Source organism: Danio aesculapii, chromosome 10 (genome assembly GCF_903798145.1).
Source record: "Danio aesculapii chromosome 10, fDanAes4.1, whole genome shotgun sequence".
In the NCBI taxonomy this organism is placed as follows: domain Eukaryota; kingdom Metazoa; phylum Chordata; class Actinopteri; order Cypriniformes; family Danionidae; genus Danio; species Danio aesculapii.
Window position 1 is genome coordinate 45,601,411 of NC_079444.1, and position 17,896 is coordinate 45,619,306.

The 17,896-nt window shown below is 39.5% G+C and overlaps 1 protein-coding gene across 1 annotated transcript in view; it reads right to left on the bottom strand.

The window, feature by feature from the left end:
- Positions 1-2,214: 2,214 nt before the first annotated feature.
- Positions 2,215-17,896, bottom strand: part of LOC130236124 (huntingtin-interacting protein 1-related protein-like) — a 48,075-nt gene continuing 32,393 nt past the window's right edge. Inside the window, exons 25-32 of the mRNA XM_056466715.1 lie at positions 15,274-15,304; positions 14,191-14,253; positions 13,468-13,568; positions 12,125-12,230; positions 11,162-11,285; positions 10,791-10,852; positions 8,708-9,238; positions 2,215-2,554 (exon numbers count right to left, since the gene is read on the bottom strand). Coding sequence (XP_056322690.1) covers positions 2,546-2,554; positions 8,708-9,238; positions 10,791-10,852; positions 11,162-11,285; positions 12,125-12,230; positions 13,468-13,568; positions 14,191-14,253; positions 15,274-15,304 — 1,027 coding nt within the window. The 3' untranslated portion in view covers positions 2,215-2,545. The remainder of the gene's footprint in view (positions 2,555-8,707; positions 9,239-10,790; positions 10,853-11,161; positions 11,286-12,124; positions 12,231-13,467; positions 13,569-14,190; positions 14,254-15,273; positions 15,305-17,896) is intronic.

Sequence of the window (17,896 nt, forward strand, 5' to 3'; positions counted from 1 at the left end):
AAATCATCATTTAAGCGAGGTATGAAGAACGGACCCCTGTTCAGTGTGGTTTAATATTCACTGCTGGGAGTCCAAACACTGAAGAGTAATTCATCGATGCGCAGCTCTACAAGTCCTGAACTATGCAAGCAAGCGGCGAGGAAAAAAAAAAAACTTCACCAATGGGCGAAAGTGAAGGAAAAAAAAAACCTCGGGAGAAACCTGGCTCAGTTAGCACAACCATTTCTCCTATGGCAAAATGTCTTGTGGAGAGCTGCAGTCTAGGCGCCGGAGAACGCAGGATGTCAGCGAAGACTCGGCAGTCCCTGGAGTCTCACAGGAATCCATGACCACCACAGCAGGTGCTACGGCCTGGTCCAGGAATGTAGGAACCTTGGGATCATCTCTTCTTTTCAACATACTACTGGACACACACATTTCTATTTTCGAATACTATTGAGGATGGATAGTAGAATTGGGACACAGAATTACTGCAACTTTTCAATGGTGGCTGGTCTTGTTAAATATGTAAACCCTAGTAAGGTCAGCAATCACAAATTTACATTGCGTTTATGGAGTGTATGGGTGTTTCCCAGTGCTGGGTTGCAGCTGAAAGGGCATCCGCTGTGTAAAACATATGCTGGAATAGTTGGCAGTTCATTCCGCTGTGGCGACCTTTGATGAATTAAGGGACAAGCTAAAGAAAAAAATGAAGGAATGAAAAACTAAAGAAAATAAATGACAATAAATAAAACCTAAATAACTGAATCTGACAATCTAAGAGTTCTCCTTATGATGATAACATTGTTTTTATTTCTGCAGCACCGTTGTTTTAGCAGTTATTTAATGATAGGTGGATAGACTCATGATATTCATGACTTCAAATCCATATAATATGTTCTATAATTAGGCACAGACTCAATAACTTTACAAACTTTTACATTTTAATATCCACATTTGTGTGTATAAATTGCTACAATCAACATATTATTGCAACAAAACCAAAATAATCCATTTATTTTTCATTAAATTACCAAATTAAGCAATGTGATAGTCATGCGGGCAGGTATTACATTATCCATCTTCAACCACTCACACAATCTGTCTTAAAGGGATTCGACAGTACAACTGCAAAAATGCTGCATGTATAATTATTGTTTACTTTATTTTCCACTTATGTAAATGTGTGTCCCCTTGTGTTAATATGTATGTACACTGAGCTCCTGTAACACAAACAAGTCACATAGTGAATGAAGCTCATTTCTGATTCTGCTAATATCAGTATCCAGATCTGGCCACTAGAGGTCGCCACAGCAAGCAAAACACCTTCTGTCCACAGCTGGACACACTGCGCATGTGTGGATTTTGGGACGGTATTTTAAGAGGTAGGTTCCCAGTTAGGGTTATATGTTAATAAACTACAGTTTAATGGGTAATTTAATAAACAATATGGGGTGACGCGGTGGCACAGTAGGTAGCGCTGTTGCCTCACAGCAAGAAGGTCGCTGGTCCGAGCCTCAGCTGGGTCAGTTGGTGTTTCTGTGTGGAGTTTGCATGTTCTCCCCGTGTTGGTGTGGGTTTCCTCCGGGTGCTCCGGTTTCCCCCACAGTCCAAACACATGCGCTATAGGGGAATTGATCAACTAAACTGGCTGTAGTGTATGAGTGTGAATGAGTATGGATGTTTCCCAGAGATGGGTTGCAGCTGGAAGGGCATACGCTGTGTAAAACATGCTGGAAAGGTTGGCGGTTCATTCCGCTGTGGCAACCCCAGATTATTAAAGGGACTAAGCTGAAAAGAAAATGAATGAATGAATGAATGAATGAATATTGCTCTGTATAATTACTGTTGTTACATTACTGTGAGGGTTGGGGTAGTGATAGACGGTAATAAAACACAATTTAAGGGGTAATTTAATAAGAATAATATACTTGGTATAATTACTGTTCTTACATTACTGTGAAGGGGGTATAGGAGTAGACGTGAATAAAATGAATGGGTAATTTAATAAATAATATGAATAAAATAAATAGTTCATATTACTAGAAAAGCAGGTAACACCAGTGACACAAATGGTACATGTGTTTTCATCAAGTCAAAAGGTGATGGAATAATCAGGTCTGAATATAAATGTTAAAAAAGAAATAATATTAGAAACATTTTAAGGCATTTAGCCAAAAAAACTAAACATATTCAGTGCAAGAGTTGTTAATATAAAACAACAACACAAGTGCATCACTTCCACAGCTTATTAATCATTTATTCACCACGGTATGCACTTACATTTACTTTAAATGTGAAAAAGATCCCAGATATAACAGCAGTCATCTACATCCTGATCCAGCTCTTTAATGGTTATCAATAATACCCTTGTTTGTGTTGAAATATTTGAAATATATAATAATACAACAAACTGAGATAATGAGAAGTTTATAATGTTATAAATTAATAAACATGATTATAGTACATCTATAATTTACACCACACAGCAGAACACAGAGAGAGAATGATGGAGAACAGAATAATTACTAATGTACACTATGATCAGAAGGTTTCTGGTTTCCTTTCACCGAAACTGTGGGAGAGAAGAGCAGAAAGTTGATTGGGTGTGTGAATTTCATTATAATAGAGCTGTAAATGCCAAGAGTATTATAGTTTTGCATTTTAAATGAGTTTTTATATTGTTTTAGTAATTACTTAAATAATAGTTTGAACAAACACTGAGCCCAAAACCACACAAAAGCATCTTAAATGATGAAACTAATTCAGATATGTGATGAAATATTACTACTTTATGTTATTTAGCAAATGGAGAAAAGGTGTTTGGCGCCATCTACTGTTATTTCTCTGTTTTACACCACAGAATGACTGCCTGTTACCTCTGAAAATGATTGTTTATTTTGATAATTATTATTTTATTTCAGTTTGTCGAGTTTGCCGTTTGCTCAGAAAATGAGTTTCCTCTGGGAGGAGACCCCGGAGAGACCCTAGGACACACTGGAGGGACTACAACTCTTGGCGAGTCTGAGAAGGCATTGAGAAGTGTTTGGAGAGAGGGAAGTCTGGGGTTCTCTCGTGAAACCGCTGACCCCACATCCTGGACCCGGATAAGCAGAATTGTTTTAGTTAACAAACATCTTTTTTGACCAAGAGTTTTAGGTCCAATCCCAATCTATTTTATACCTCGCTGCAAATGTTTTTTTTCACGTCTGGTCACGTCTTAGATTCTCTGCCCAAGCCTAGTCTTGACCCGACCCGGCCCGTAGGTTGATTTTTCCTGCCACTATCTTCGGGCCGGGCCGGGATCAAGCGGTTGTTTTGTTTTGTCATCAGCATAATTGCGTAGAGAGCTAAACACAGATCTATAATGAACACAATCCATTACTTTCATACTATCTGTGCTCCTTTAAGTCAAAATTATTTGTGTTTAATATCAAGTGTATTCATCTGTTTAAAAACACACCCAAATGATAAAGTGTTCACTTTCACTCATCTTCAAATGGTGTGTACAGAAGCTGATCTGAGAACAGTGTCATTATATGGAGCGTGTCCGTCAGTCACCTGTGCGCAGTGCATATGCAGGTATTTGCCTTCTATCTATCTCTATTCTGTCTACTCATCTACAGTGCATCTGGTATTCACAGCGCTTCACTTTTTCCACATTTGTTTATGTTACAGCCTTATTCCTCCTGGGGCTGTAAAATCACATGTACATCAGTATTCACAGGCTTTGGTGTGAAGCTCTAAATGAAGCTCAGGTTCATTCTGTTTCCACTGATCATTCTGGAGATGTTTCAGCAGCTTCATTAGAGTTCACCTGTGGTCAGTTCAGCTGACTGGACATGATCTGATAAGGCGTACACCTGTCTATATAAGGGTCATGAAGACAAAGGAATTATCTGTAGACCTCTGAGACAGGATTGTCTGGAGGCACAAGGCTGTGGAAGGTTACAGAAACATTTCTGCTGCTCTGAAAGTTCCAGTGAGCACAGCGGCCTCCATCATCCGTAAGTGGAAAATATCTGAACCACCAGGACTCTTCCTAGAGCTGGCCGGCCATCTAAGCTGAGTGACTGGGGGAGAAGAGCCTTAGTCAGGGAGGTGATCAATAACCCGATGGTCACTCTGTCTGAGCTCCAGCGTTCTTCTGTGGAGAGAGGAGAACCTTACAAAAGGACAACCATCTGTGCAGCAATCCACCAATCAGGCCTGTATGGTAGAGTGGCCAGACTGAAGACACTCCCCACCTGGAGTTAGCCAAAAGGCATCTGAAGGACTCTCAGACCATCAGAAACTAAACTCTCTGCTCTGATGAGACTCAAACTGAACTCTTTGGAGTGAACGCCAGGCGTTGCGTTTGGAGAAAAGCAGGCAGCGCTTATCACCAGGCTAACAGCATCCCTACAGTGAAGCATGGTGGTGGCAGCATCATGCTGTGGGGATGTTCTTCAGCAGCAGGAACTGGAAGACTAGTCAGGATAGAGGGAAAGATGAATGCAGCGATGTACAGAGACATCCTGAATGAAGACCTGCTTCAGAGTGCTCTTGACCTCAGACTGGGGCGACGGTTCATCTTCCAGCAGGACAATGACCCAAAGCACACTGCCAGAATATCAATAGACTGGCTTCACAACAACTCAGTGAATGTCCTTGAGTGGCCCAGCCAGAGCCCAAACCTAAATTCAATTCAATTCACCTTTATTTGTATAGCGCTTTTACAATGTAGATTGTGTCAAAGTAGCTTCACATGAAGGATCATAGTAAACTGTAACAGTGTAGTTCATTTTTCAAAGTTTAAGTTTAGTTTCCTATTGTCCAGTTTCCTAAATCCTATTGAACATCTCTGGAGAGATCTGAAAATGGCTGTACACCGTCGCTTCCCATCCAACCTGATAGAGCTTGAGAGGTACTGCAAAGAGGAACGGGCAAACATTCCCAAAGACAGGTGTGCCGAGCTTGTGGCACCATATTCAGAAAGACTTGAGGCTGTAATCGCTGCCAAAGGTGCATCAACAAAGTATTGAGCAAAGCCTGTCAATACTGATGTACATGTGACTTTACAGGTGTTTATTTGTAATAAATTTCTAAAACTCTTTTTTCACATTGTCATTATGGGGGATAGTGTGTAGAATGTTGAGGAAAGAAATTAAGTGAATCCATTTTGGAATAAGGCTGGAATAGGGCTGGGCGATATGGGCTAAATATCATATCCCAGTATTTTTAGGAGGAATGACGGTATATGATATAGATCCAGTATTTTCCCATAAATGGTTACTTGAGAGTTAAAGCCTTTATTAAAACTATTCAACAGTTTTTGGGCAAAATATACTCAAACACAGGGGTTTCCCTTCCTGTTTACAATTAAACAGCTGCACAATAAATAACCGCTGCACAAAATCTTTGATAAATTAATACAGTACAGGGTTTTCTCCTGCTCAACACTATACACAGCTCTACTGTGCTGCTGTGTAAATAACAAAGTAACCACAGTTGTGTGATTTATAAACGATTAAATCAGCTGTGTATGTGTTTAGTTACACATTTACATGTGTGTATTGTGCTCAATTATTAACAGTGCACATATCACAGATATCTGTAGAGAAGTCTTTCACTCCATGTTAAAGAGCCCATATTATGGATTTTTGAAAATGCCCTTCCATGTAGTGTGTAACACAGCTCTAAGTGAAGTGAAATATCCAGCTAAGGCTTAAATCTGTAAGTGTACAGTGTTTAAAACTATTGATTCATCTATAAAAGAGTCGACTCATAGTGCTTCAAACGAGTCGTCTTGATAACGAGTCATTAGGTGTTTCGTGATGACGCAGCCACGAAACACAAGCCTCGCCAGTAGTTACGCGCTACTGTAGTTACCTGCGGCCCCGCCCACTAACACAGAAAAAAACACTAGACACACACACACAGACGCCGCCGGTCCAATGAAGTCACGCTGTGCTCAGATGGATAATATTGACAGTCTCTACCCAAAGATGAGTTGTGAACTGTGAAGAGTCAGTGGTTGAGGTTTATTCACTAGTGTAAGTAAGTGCGATTAAAATTGTTGCCTCGTTTAACTTGCAAATTATGTATTTATTGTGTTTTGTTACTTGTTAACCTGGTACAGTACACGCGGTTACTCTTATATTCTCTTATCACATGTAAGCCACGTTAAAAACGCGACGCGTGCCGCTTTGTTTACGGATTTAACGTTAAAGGCTTTTGTGAGCTCGCGTTCCACTGCCGTTTGTCGTTGCTATGGCGATCGATCGTAAGCTAGGAGACAGGAGACTTGTGTCACTTTCCCTAGTTCTTCTGAGGAGCGTTGTGTGTGTATGTGTGTGTCTGTGAGAGAGAGAGAGAGAGACTCGCGTCGCTTTCCCTAGTTCTTCTGAGGAGCGTTGTGTGTGTGTGTGTGTGTGTGTGTGAGAGAGAGAGAGAGAGAGAGAGAGAGAGAGAGGGAGAGACTCGCGTCGCTTTCCCTAGTTCTTCTGAGGAGCGTTGTGTGTGTGTGTGTGTGTGTGAGAGAGAGAGAGAGAGAGAGAGAGAGAGAGACTCGCGTCACTTTCCCTAGTTCTTCTGAGGAGCGTTGTGTGTGTGTGTGTGAGAGAGAGAGAGAGAGAGAGAGAGAGAGACTCGCGTCGCTTTCCCTAGTTCTTCTGAGGAGCGTTGTGTGTGTGTGTGTGTGTGTGTGAGAGAGAGAGAGAGAGAGAGAGAGAGAGAGACTCGCGTCGCTTTCCCTAGTTTTTCTGAGGAGCGTTGTGTGTGTGTGTGTGTGTGTGTGTGTGTGTGTGTGTGTGTGTGTGTGTGTGTGTGTGTGTGTGTGTGTGTGTGTGTGTGTGTGTGTGTGAGAGAGAGAGAGGAGAGAGAGAGAGAGAGACTCGCGTCGCTTTCCCTAGTTCTTCTGAGGAGCGTTGTGTGTGTGTGTGTGTGTGTGAGAGAGAGAGAGAGAGAGAGAGAGAGAGAGAGAGAGAGAGAGAGAGACTCGCGTCGCTTTCCCTAGTTCTTCTTAGGAGCGTTGTGTGTGTGTGTGTGTGTGTGAGAGAGAGAGAGGGAGAGGGAGAGAGAGAGACTCGCGTCGATCTCCCCAGTTCTTCTGAGGAGGGTTGTGTGTGTGTGTGTGTGTGTGAAAAAAGCCTTACACTATGAAGCGCGTGTGCACTGTGACTACTTTTATATAGTTGATTAGCAGCTGGGCATTTCACTCTGTCTCGTGCTGAAGCCTGTCACTGTCGACCAATCGCAGCAGGCTGTCATCGGTCCAATCAGCGCAGATTAGCTTCGCGCTGAGGAGGGGGTTGGGAACAAATGAATCGCTGAACGATTCATATGGGAGTCGCTGGGATAATTAGGTAAAAATAAATGCAGATTATAAGACCATCAAAGTGTTTTATGACCTTGCATGCATATTAGACTGTTGTTGGAGACCCTCACAACCTAAATATGACCCTATTTCATCTATAATATGGGCTCTTTAAAACCCTGCACTTTTCCTTTTGTTTTGACTAAACTTGTTTTACTAAATATTAAATGAGGAGATGAAAGCGAATAGACTAGACATATGAGGAGTAATGAAACAGTTTCACAGTGCTGTGATCAAATGCTGGTTCAGCATATAAATGTAAACAGTCATTATAACAGAGCTGAATGTGTTAGAATATAAAGAAGAGACCGTCGTGTAATAATACTGAACTTATAATCAGTGAATATGAGCTGCTTTCACTTTCGAAATGCGCTATAAATTAGTCTCATTTTGGTGTTTTTAATTCTTGTGAACACATTCAGGTGCTGCTTGTAAATTTGACAAGGCTTCCATGTTCTTTCTTGCTGTCAGTTGCAGCAGAAATAACAGATAAAATGTTTCTGATAAACCGCTGTGACAGCTGCAGGAGCGATGTGACGTGCGTGTACGCGAGGGGGAGTCAGATTTATCCCAGCAGTCAGGTTTGGATACAACACCAGCACTGCATGATCCTCCATGTGGCCTCAGTGATGGGTCGTTCTTGAACAATTCATTCATTTTGAACAAATCTTTTGTTTGACTCATGGAGTGAATCATTCATTTGTGCAAGTGGAGCTCGCATGCTACTCTGGAGTGGTCTGTTTAACGCAGAATGCACACGTGTGGCCTCAACCCATATCGATACGAACGATATTTCATAATACCACATCGCATTGGGGAATCATATCGATATCACCCTAACCCTAAGCCAGAACTTCATCCACCGCACAGCCCTAGGCTGGAACATAAACAAATGTGGAGAAAGTCAAGCGCTATCAATAATTCCGGATGCACTGTATCTATCTTTATATATCAAGGTGAAGGTGGAGATTTTTACATTCATTTCAAGCCAAAATAAAGCGAAAGCATAACTCTCTTGAACAACTCTTCAAATTAGACTATCACATTTAAGATCGGCTCTTTGATGCTACCTCCACTTTTCATATAAAGATACAAGAAATGCTTAAACAGGATGATAACAGGATAGAATGGTCAAAAATGGGAGAATCCTGGCAAAAAGGGAGGGTTGACAGGTATGCAGAAAGGATGAAAGCCAGCCTTCAGTGTCCTCTTCTGTCACTTCTTTAAGCACACGCCTGTGTGCTTAAAACACAGGCTCAAACACAAGGTGCCTGGGCTCAGGTAGCGTCGGGGTTTTATGTGAATCTGGCATTATTCTTAATCTTAGTTTACTACAATAATCTTGGTAGGTGCAGATTAAGCACAACTCACCGCGTTCCTGAGCATGTTGCCAGACTTCTGGAAGATGGAGGAGCGTTTGGAGCTGGGTTTGGCTGGTTCTGGAGCAGGAGGGTTGGGTTTAGGCGGCTCCAGGCTGAAAGCATCCAGACTGGGTAGATCCATGGTGGGTGGGTCAGGGAAGACGGTGGGCAGCGAGCTGTCAAAGTTGTTCTGTGCAGGAGTGAAGCTGTGGAGTGTGTTCTGCGCAGGAGCGTAGCTGTGGAGTGTGTTCTGCGCAGAAGGGTAGCTGTGGAGTGTGTTCTGCGCAGGAGTGAAGCTGTGGAGTGTGTTCTGCGCAGGAGCGTAACTGTGGAGTGTGTTCTGCGCAGGAGCGTAACTGTGGAGTGTGTTCTGCGCAGGAGTGAAGCTGTGGAGTGTGTTCTGCGCAGGAGGGTAACTGTGGAGTGTGTTCTGCTCCGGGGTATCCAACGGGAGTCCACCCATCTCATAATGCTTCTTACGCAGCTCACCAAGACGCACACGCTCACTGGACAGCTGCTTCTCCAGCTCCAGAACCCTCACCTGCAGACACACACACACACACACACACTTATATCAGTCACTGTGATAAACATTGCAGACACACACACACACACTTATATCAGTCACTGTGATAAACATTGCAGACACACACACTCATTATCATACTTATGATTGTTATGATTTCTCCTTCACCAAACTTGACTGATTTCTGTCAGAATCTTGGCTCCATGCTGGTTCCAGTAGGTCTTCTGCAGTATTAGTGATGATTGGGATGCAGATCAACAGATGATTCAGCAGAGAAATCCACCTTCTGACACTTTCACACATGATCAACTAGACGTCAAGTTATTATCTGCTGCTCTTAATAGTGGGATCCTTCACAAGACTTTTGTCAGGTAGTGTATGTGTACAGCGGTTGGTCAATGAAACTGAAAGGCCTGGTTTTAGTGTTGGGCCTCCTTTTGTAGCTAATACAGTATTAGTTGTTGTTGGGAATGACAGACAGGAGTCCTGCACAGCGGCCAGAGGGATTCTGAGCTGTTCCTCTTCAGAATAGTGTTCAGGTCACTACTGATGCTGCTGGGGGAAAACCTTTCCTGACTCGCTTCTCCAAAACACCCAAAGTGCTCAAAAATATTTGCTTCTGGGTGCCGTGCAGGCCATGGGAGATGTTAAACTTCAATTTCATGTTCATTAAACCACTCTGTCTTCAGTCCTGCTGTGTGTGAGGCTGCATTATTATCCTGATACACCACTGCTTTCAAGATGCTTGACCCACTGGGTCACATGGTCCTCTAGAATGGTTGGGTAGTCCTTTGCAGTGACCCAGTTCCCATCTAGCACAAGTATTCGACCTAGGAAATGCCATAATATCGCAGCCCAAACCCTCAGTGATCCCCCATGCTTCACTCTAGGCATCAGCAGTCTGGGTAGGGCTTCTTTGGGGCTTCTCCACACCGTAACTCTCCCGGATGTGGGAAAGACAGTGGAGGTGGACTCATCAGAGAACAATACATGTTCCACATTGTCCACAGCACAAGATTTTGCTGCTGGCACCATTGAAACTGGCGTTTAGAATGGGCACAAATGAGCAAAGGTTTGTTGCTCCAGACCAACAGTTTGGGTGGAAACAGGAGAGTTGAGTCGGGCAGCTGTGGTTTTGTTTTTTTGGATATAATCTGGGTTATCAGCCGTACATCCCTTTCAGAGAGCTTCCTCTTGCATCCACAGTTACTGCTGTTGGAGCTGGTTCTGCTGTTTGGTGGTTTGCTGACATTAGCCTGGATACTGCAGCTCTATATGTGTGTGTGTATGTGTTTGTGTATATATATAAATATATATATATATATATATATATATATATATATATATATATATATATATATATATATATATATATATATTTATTTATTTTTTTTAATATTATATATTACATGTGTGTGTGTGTATATATATATATATATATATATATATATATATATATATATATATATATATATATATATATATATATATATATATATATATATATATATGTATGTATATATGTATAAATGTATATTCATATTTTAGTACGCATACTAAAAATTACCTGTGTATCCATTTCTTCAGTTTTGAGTTTTATAAGAGACAAGCCAGAAAAGTCCATGGAGTCTGTAAAGTAAAAAACAAGTTTATTGTGTATTGTGGTGTTTTCTGGTGTTTAAAATGGTTATTTTTTAAATGAAAGTGTAGTATTTCTTCTTAAATCTTGTGTAATGCAGTGTGTTTCTTTGTGAAATGTACTTGTGAACATCGTGGAGGGAATGCATTAGAAAAAACACAAGTAATGAACTATTACTTTACTAGTTATACTGCAGAGTAACACAATACTCTAATCTGTAACTTTTTTTTAAGTAACTTTCCCCAATACTGCTCTAGAAAACACTTATTCCAGTGTTTGTTTGAGGCCTGGAGACTCACTCTTGTCCTCAATCTGCATTTGTCCAGATTTAGTAGACGTCACCACTACAGCGGCCATATCGTTGACATGTCGAGACGCCTGCTGTAGAGTGTGAAGTTTCTTGTTTCCTCGATCTGCCTTCACCTGTAAAATGAAGAACTGCTGTGTACAAACGTAATCTAAATGTACAAAAGTAATCTAAATGTACAAAAGTAATCTAAATGTACAAACGTAATCTAAATATAATCCAAAAGTAGTCAGATTATGTTAGCATAAATCTGTTATAAAAGTAATCTAAATGCAATCCAATAGTAGTAAGATTACATTAACGTAAATCTGCGGCAACTTTTGGATTACATTTATCAGCAGATTACATTAGCATAAATCTGTAACAAAAATAATATAAATGTAATTCAGAAGTAATCAGATTACATTACCATAAGTGTGTAATAAAAGTAATTTAAATGTAATCCAAAAGTAGTCAGATTATATTAATTCAATTCCTGTTTATTTCTGTAGTGCTCTTTCAATGTAGACTGTCAAAGCAGTTTCACATAGAAGTTCTAGTAGTAAAGAAACATTAGCATAAATCTGTAATAAAAGTAATCTAAATGTAATCCAAAAGAAGTCAGATTACATTAAAATAAATCTGTGATAATAAATGTAATCCAAAATTAGTCAGATTATGTTAGCATAGATTTGTAATAAAGATGTCTAAATGTATTGCTAAAGTAGTCAGATTGCATTACCAAAAATGTGTAATAAAAATAATCTAAATGTAATCCAAAAGTGGTCAGATTAAATTAGCATAAATCTGTAATAAATATAGCCTGAATATAATCCATAAGTAGTCAAATTACCATATCATAAATCTGTAATAAAAATTTTATTCAAAAGTATCAGATTACATTACTATAAATGGGCAATAAACCTTTGTAAACTCACCAGATGGATTTAAAGCACACAGATTTAGTGTATGTTACCTTTGAAGCAGCTACCAGTTGTGCCGTACTGGCTGCAATCTCATGAGAACAGACGATCAGCTCCTCATATTTGCCTCTGTCGGTCACAACTTTATCAGCCGAATCGCTGAAATAAAGAATATATAAATATTTTAGAAATTGTGGTTATGCAAACTGAGCTGGGTAGTATAATCTATGCAATCAGATTTCAAAAAGCAAGAGTAATTAGAGTAAACTACTCTTTCAGATACTTGTAATCAGATTACAGTTATTTTTTTATGGATTTTATGATTATATATTATTTACACAAAGCTAGTATGTTGTTCATAATTAATGAATTCTCCAAATACCTCTCTTTTAATAATAAACCTGCCACTTGTATAAGTTCATGATTCTTTTTTGTGTTTTTTATTTATATTTTTGTCTGCAGTTCCAGTGTTTTTAAATTAAATATTCAATGTCGCAGTGATATCGCTCTGAATTACACAGTATTGGTTTTTATAATGTTGATATTTTCTAAATGCACTTAATTTTAAGCAAATGATTTAAGATTTAGTGTTATTCAGTGTAAATACCCTAACCCATAAACTAACAACAAGGCATATTAGTGTGAGTATTATTGCACGTTAAAAATAAGCTGTTGAGGCTTTTGTTGATGATAAACAATGAAGATATTTTTCATTCGATCTGTAAAAATAGTACACAATTATCCTGCTTTAAATAAGGGTTAGCAAAAAGGAATCTAAATGTAATCCAAGAGTAGTCATATTACATTACTATAAATGTGCAATAAAAGTAATTTAAATGTAATCTCAGATTACATTAAATCATAAATCTGTAATGAACATAATCTAAATGTAATCCAATAGTCAAATTACCATACCATGATTCTGTATTCCAAATGTAATCCAGAAGTATCAGGTTACGTTACTATAAATCTGTAATAAAAGTAATCTAAATGTAATCCAAATTTATTAGAATATGTTTCCATAAATGTGCAATAAATGTTATCTAAATGTAATCCAAAAGTAATCAGACCGTTACCATAAAAGTAATCTAATTTAATCCAAAAGTCATCAGATTATGTTAGCATAAATATGTAATAAAGTAATTTAAATGTATTCTAAAAGTAGTCAATTACGTTAGCATAAATCTGCAAAATTTTAATCTAAAAGTAGTCAGATTACATTAGTGTAAATTTATAATAAAAGTAATCTTAAAGTAATCCAAAAGTAGTATAAAAATGCATCATCTAAAAGATTATATTCCTGACCCAATATTTTCTCCTGTTTTTAGAATCAGTCATTCATAAGCAATCCCAGTTCTGTACAAATAATAAACTCATGGTTTCTGTTTTCACTCACAGCATCTGCGTGGCTCCCCATCCCACCGCCTTGGAAGCCGAAATGAGGCCTTCGGTCCAGCGCGAGTTCTTGGCATAGAAATCTTTAGCGGAGCCTGAGCCCTGAATCAGCAGTAAACACACACACAACCTGCGTCTGAGACTGAGGAACATGCATGGGTTATGAAAATATACACAGCTGAAGTCAAAATTATTCGCCCTGCTGTGAATTTTTTTTATTCTTGTTCAAATATTTCCCAAATGATGTTGAACAGATTCAGGAATTTTCCACAATATTTTTTCTTCTGGAGAAAGATTTATTTGTTTTATTTCGGCTAGAATAAAAGCAGTTTTAATAGTTTTAAAGCCATGTTAAGGTCAATATTATTAGCCCCTTCAGCAATATTAGTGTTGGATTGTCTCCAGAATAAACCACTGTTATACAATGACTTGCCTAATTACCCTAACTTTACCCTAATTACCCTAGTGAAGCCTTTAAATGTCACTTTAAGCTGAATACTAGTGTCTTGAAGAATATCTAGTCTAATATTATTTACTGTCATCATGACAAAGAGAAAATAAATCAGTTATTAGAGATGAGTTATTAACACTGTTATGTGCAGAGATGTGCTGAAGAAATCTGCTCTCCGTTAAACAGAAACTGGGGAATAATATACAGGAGGGCTAATAATTCAGGAGGGCTAATCGTTTTGACTTCAACTGTATACTTATATCTCAGTCTGACCCGTCCGCTCTCCACAATGTCCCTCTGCAGGTCAGTCGACGCCGTCACCAGCATGTGAATGGCCTGAGAGAAGAAAACAGAGAAAACATAACGTTTACATTGTGTTTACATCATAAACAACTGTTTACATCAAGAAAAACATTAAGAGATCTGATACATGGTAATATAAGCACATTTTAAATATGACACCTAATTTCATATATAGGTGACACAGTGGGTAGCATGACTGCCTCACAGCAAAAAGGTCTCTGGTTCGAGTCCCGGCTGGGTCAGTTGGCGTTTCTGTGTGGAGTTTGCATGTTCTCCCTGTGTTGGTGTGGGTTTCCTCCGGGTGCTCCGGTTTCCCCCACAGTCCAAACACATGCGCTATAGGGGAACTGATCAACTAAACTGGCCGTAGTGTATGAGCGCGTGTGTATATGTAAATTGTACTGTTTCCATTTACTATAATATTCTATGTGAAGCTGCTTTGACACAATCTACATTGTAGAAAGGTGAATTGAATTGAATTCTGCTGCGGTGACCCCTGATAAAGGCACTAAGCCAAAGAAAATGAATGAATGTGCAATAAAAGTAACTGATGTATAATCTAATATAACACAAATATATAACCCATGATTGATTAAAAAGCCTAAAACATTTGTATAAAAACACATCAAATAAAATGACTATTACTGTCAAAAATCTTAAATTATTCAGGTTTTTTTAAGATCTTAAAGGGACAGTTCACCTACAAATGAAAATGTCCTTATTATATAGTAAATGTATATACAATTTAGTTGATCAATTCCCCTATAGCACATGTGTTTGGACTGTGGGGGAAACCAGAGCACCCGGAGGAAACCCACACCAACACGGGGAGAACATGCAAACTCCACACAGAAACACCAACTGACCCAGCCGAGGCTTGAACCAGCAACCTTTATGCTGTGAGGCGACAGTGCTAACCACTGAGCCCCCGTGCCACCCTGCTATTTGAGTCTCTCACTAAAAACACCAGTCTTTAGTTATGATTTTCATGTATGTGTTTCAGGTTAGAGTTAAAGTGTAATGAATTTACAGCATATTCACAAACATCCTTACCTTCATTAGATCTGAACAAGAGCCAAGGATGCTGTCACAGGACAAAATGGAGACATTAGAATGCATAACAAATAAACGTCACATTTATTCCAACATGAAAAAAGACTTATTTACAGCATTTATAGTGAACGCTTTAGTGTTTTAAACCATATTACAGTAAAGTGGATTATACTGTACATCATGTAGTTTTTGCAAGCATGCTGTAATTCCAGTTCTTTACTATAGAACGGTCCAAAGTACTGTAGTGTTTACTGTCAGGTGTGTGGACAGAACCCAGATGTAGATCAGTAATAAAATAAACTTTATTAATTAGGAACAACAACAAAAAAAACTGGACACAGAGCCCAGATAACAGCCAACAGGGCTGGAAAAAACAAAAAGCCCATGGTAGGGTAATCAGTCATTTAAATAAAACCAAACTAGGTAAAAAAACAGACAGGTGTCCAACTACACGTAACATAACAAAACGAATCAGCACAGACAAAAGCAAACTGGGAAAATAAAGCTGCAGTCACACTGGGCTTTTTCTCCCATAGACTTCTATTCATACGCACGCGAATGCGTCAGACCGGAAATGCGGGGTCATGCGTTAAGTTTCACAGCTCACTGCGGTTGAAAGTTCAAGCTTGGTGAACTCTGACCTCTGAAATCGCATCACTTGACTGCGTGAGACCAATTGAGGATTAAAACACGACCTCTCTGGACAGAAATGTAAAATATTGAGCAATCGCTCGCTTTTTTAAATGTCTAATTATCTTGTTTAATCCCGCCCCTTTTCGCAGCGCCGCACGACAGAATTTCACACGCACAAAGCCCGGTGTGACCATAGCTTTAATTAAGAAGCAACCAAAGCCCAAAACGAGGAGCTCAGGTGAAACAAATGAACAGGTGACAAGACGGGCGGAGTCTGACTAGTAGACAAATAAGCACTTGGGAAGAGACGACACAAGCCATGTGCTAAAACAAAAAACACACAGACAATAAAGAAGAACCAATGCAAAAGACAAAATAAACAAGAACAACACATGCAAAGACATGAACAGGAACCTCTGACAAAAGCAAAATACTAAACAAACAGAGCAGACAAACAGACATGGAGCATGGAGCAAAAACAAACAAGAGAGTTCTGTCACAAAGCTGAGAAATAAATAAACTTAAGACAGAACCCTGACAGTTTACTGTAAATTACAACCCAAATCAGAAAAAGTGGAGAGTATGGAGAACGCAAAAATAAAAAAGGAAAGCAGTGATTGCTAAATTCTGACTTGTATTTCATTGCAGACAATATGAACACTAAATATCTGATGTTTTGTCTGGTTAACTTCACTTCATTTGTAAACATTCATCCTCTCCTGTCATTCAGACCTGCAACACACTCCAGAAACAGTGCCAGGAGCAGGTAAACTGCTGAATAATGATGTGATGTGACACAGGTGATGTCCACAGATGATTGTGATTATGATCTGCTACAAAAGCAGCATCAGTACAGGTCTAGTCCTTTAGGAGCAGAGATGGGCCGAGGACAAAAATACAAGAGAAAATGACTGAGATGTGTAAACACAATGCTCCTCAGAGAAAGAGAGGAAGACATGTGGATATTTCACCTTCAACAGTGCAGAACATCATTAAAGATTGAAGAATCTGGAGGAGTTTCAGTGCGTAAAGGACAAGAGCGAAAGCCTAAGCTGAACAACCGTGACCTCCGACCCCTCAGGGGGCGCTGCATCAAGAATCCTCATTCATCTATAAGCCAGATCAGCACATGGGCTCAGGACTACAATACAGTACTTGTATTGACTACTTCAGGTCAAGTACCACAATACAGAGTTACATCCACAAACGCCAGTCAAAACTGTACTGTGCCAAAAGGAAGCCCTATGTTAACAGTGTCCAGAAGCGCCATCCACTTCTCTGGGCTTGGAGGCATCTGGGATGGACCATCACAGTGGAGACATGTGCTGTGCTCAGATGAAGCAGTGTTTCCAGTATTTTTTGGGAGAAACTTTACCGGTAAATTAAAAAAAGCACTGTTCACACAGGCGAGAACGTTCCGGATAATTTTTTTCGGAAAGCACCATTCACACATCCATTCCATAATACCATTAAATTCTGACATCATTAACTAGATACGAGCTCCAAACGGCTGCGCTTCTATTAGTAAACACAGAAGAGGTCGGGCTTTCGTTGATGGTTTCACTTTTATTTAAAGTTTCAGCATTCATGCAGCTGCTTTTGTCCCAGAGACATCCAAAGGCAGAAGCGCGAACCGCAGCTAAACTTTTACATATCTGACTACATTACAAACTCTGGCTGGATCAGTATTGTGAACAACTTCGATGAAAACATCGCGGAACACTTTTGCATGTGGAGATGCACATAATGTGTGTGTGTGTGCTGGCACTTACCGGAGCACTCCTGCACTTCACATGCACACACATCAAGCAACTGAAGCAGAGCTTGAAGGTAAACAAACAGCGGTTTAAATGTGTCTGGAAAAATATTGAAGGGCTTTTATTTCATAAACAGTGCGGATGTGAATGTGTGAGTGTTCTGATTGGCTGGAGTAGACATCTCACATCAGCGTGAACACACTGTTTCCGGTAATTTTTCTTTCTGCGTTCAC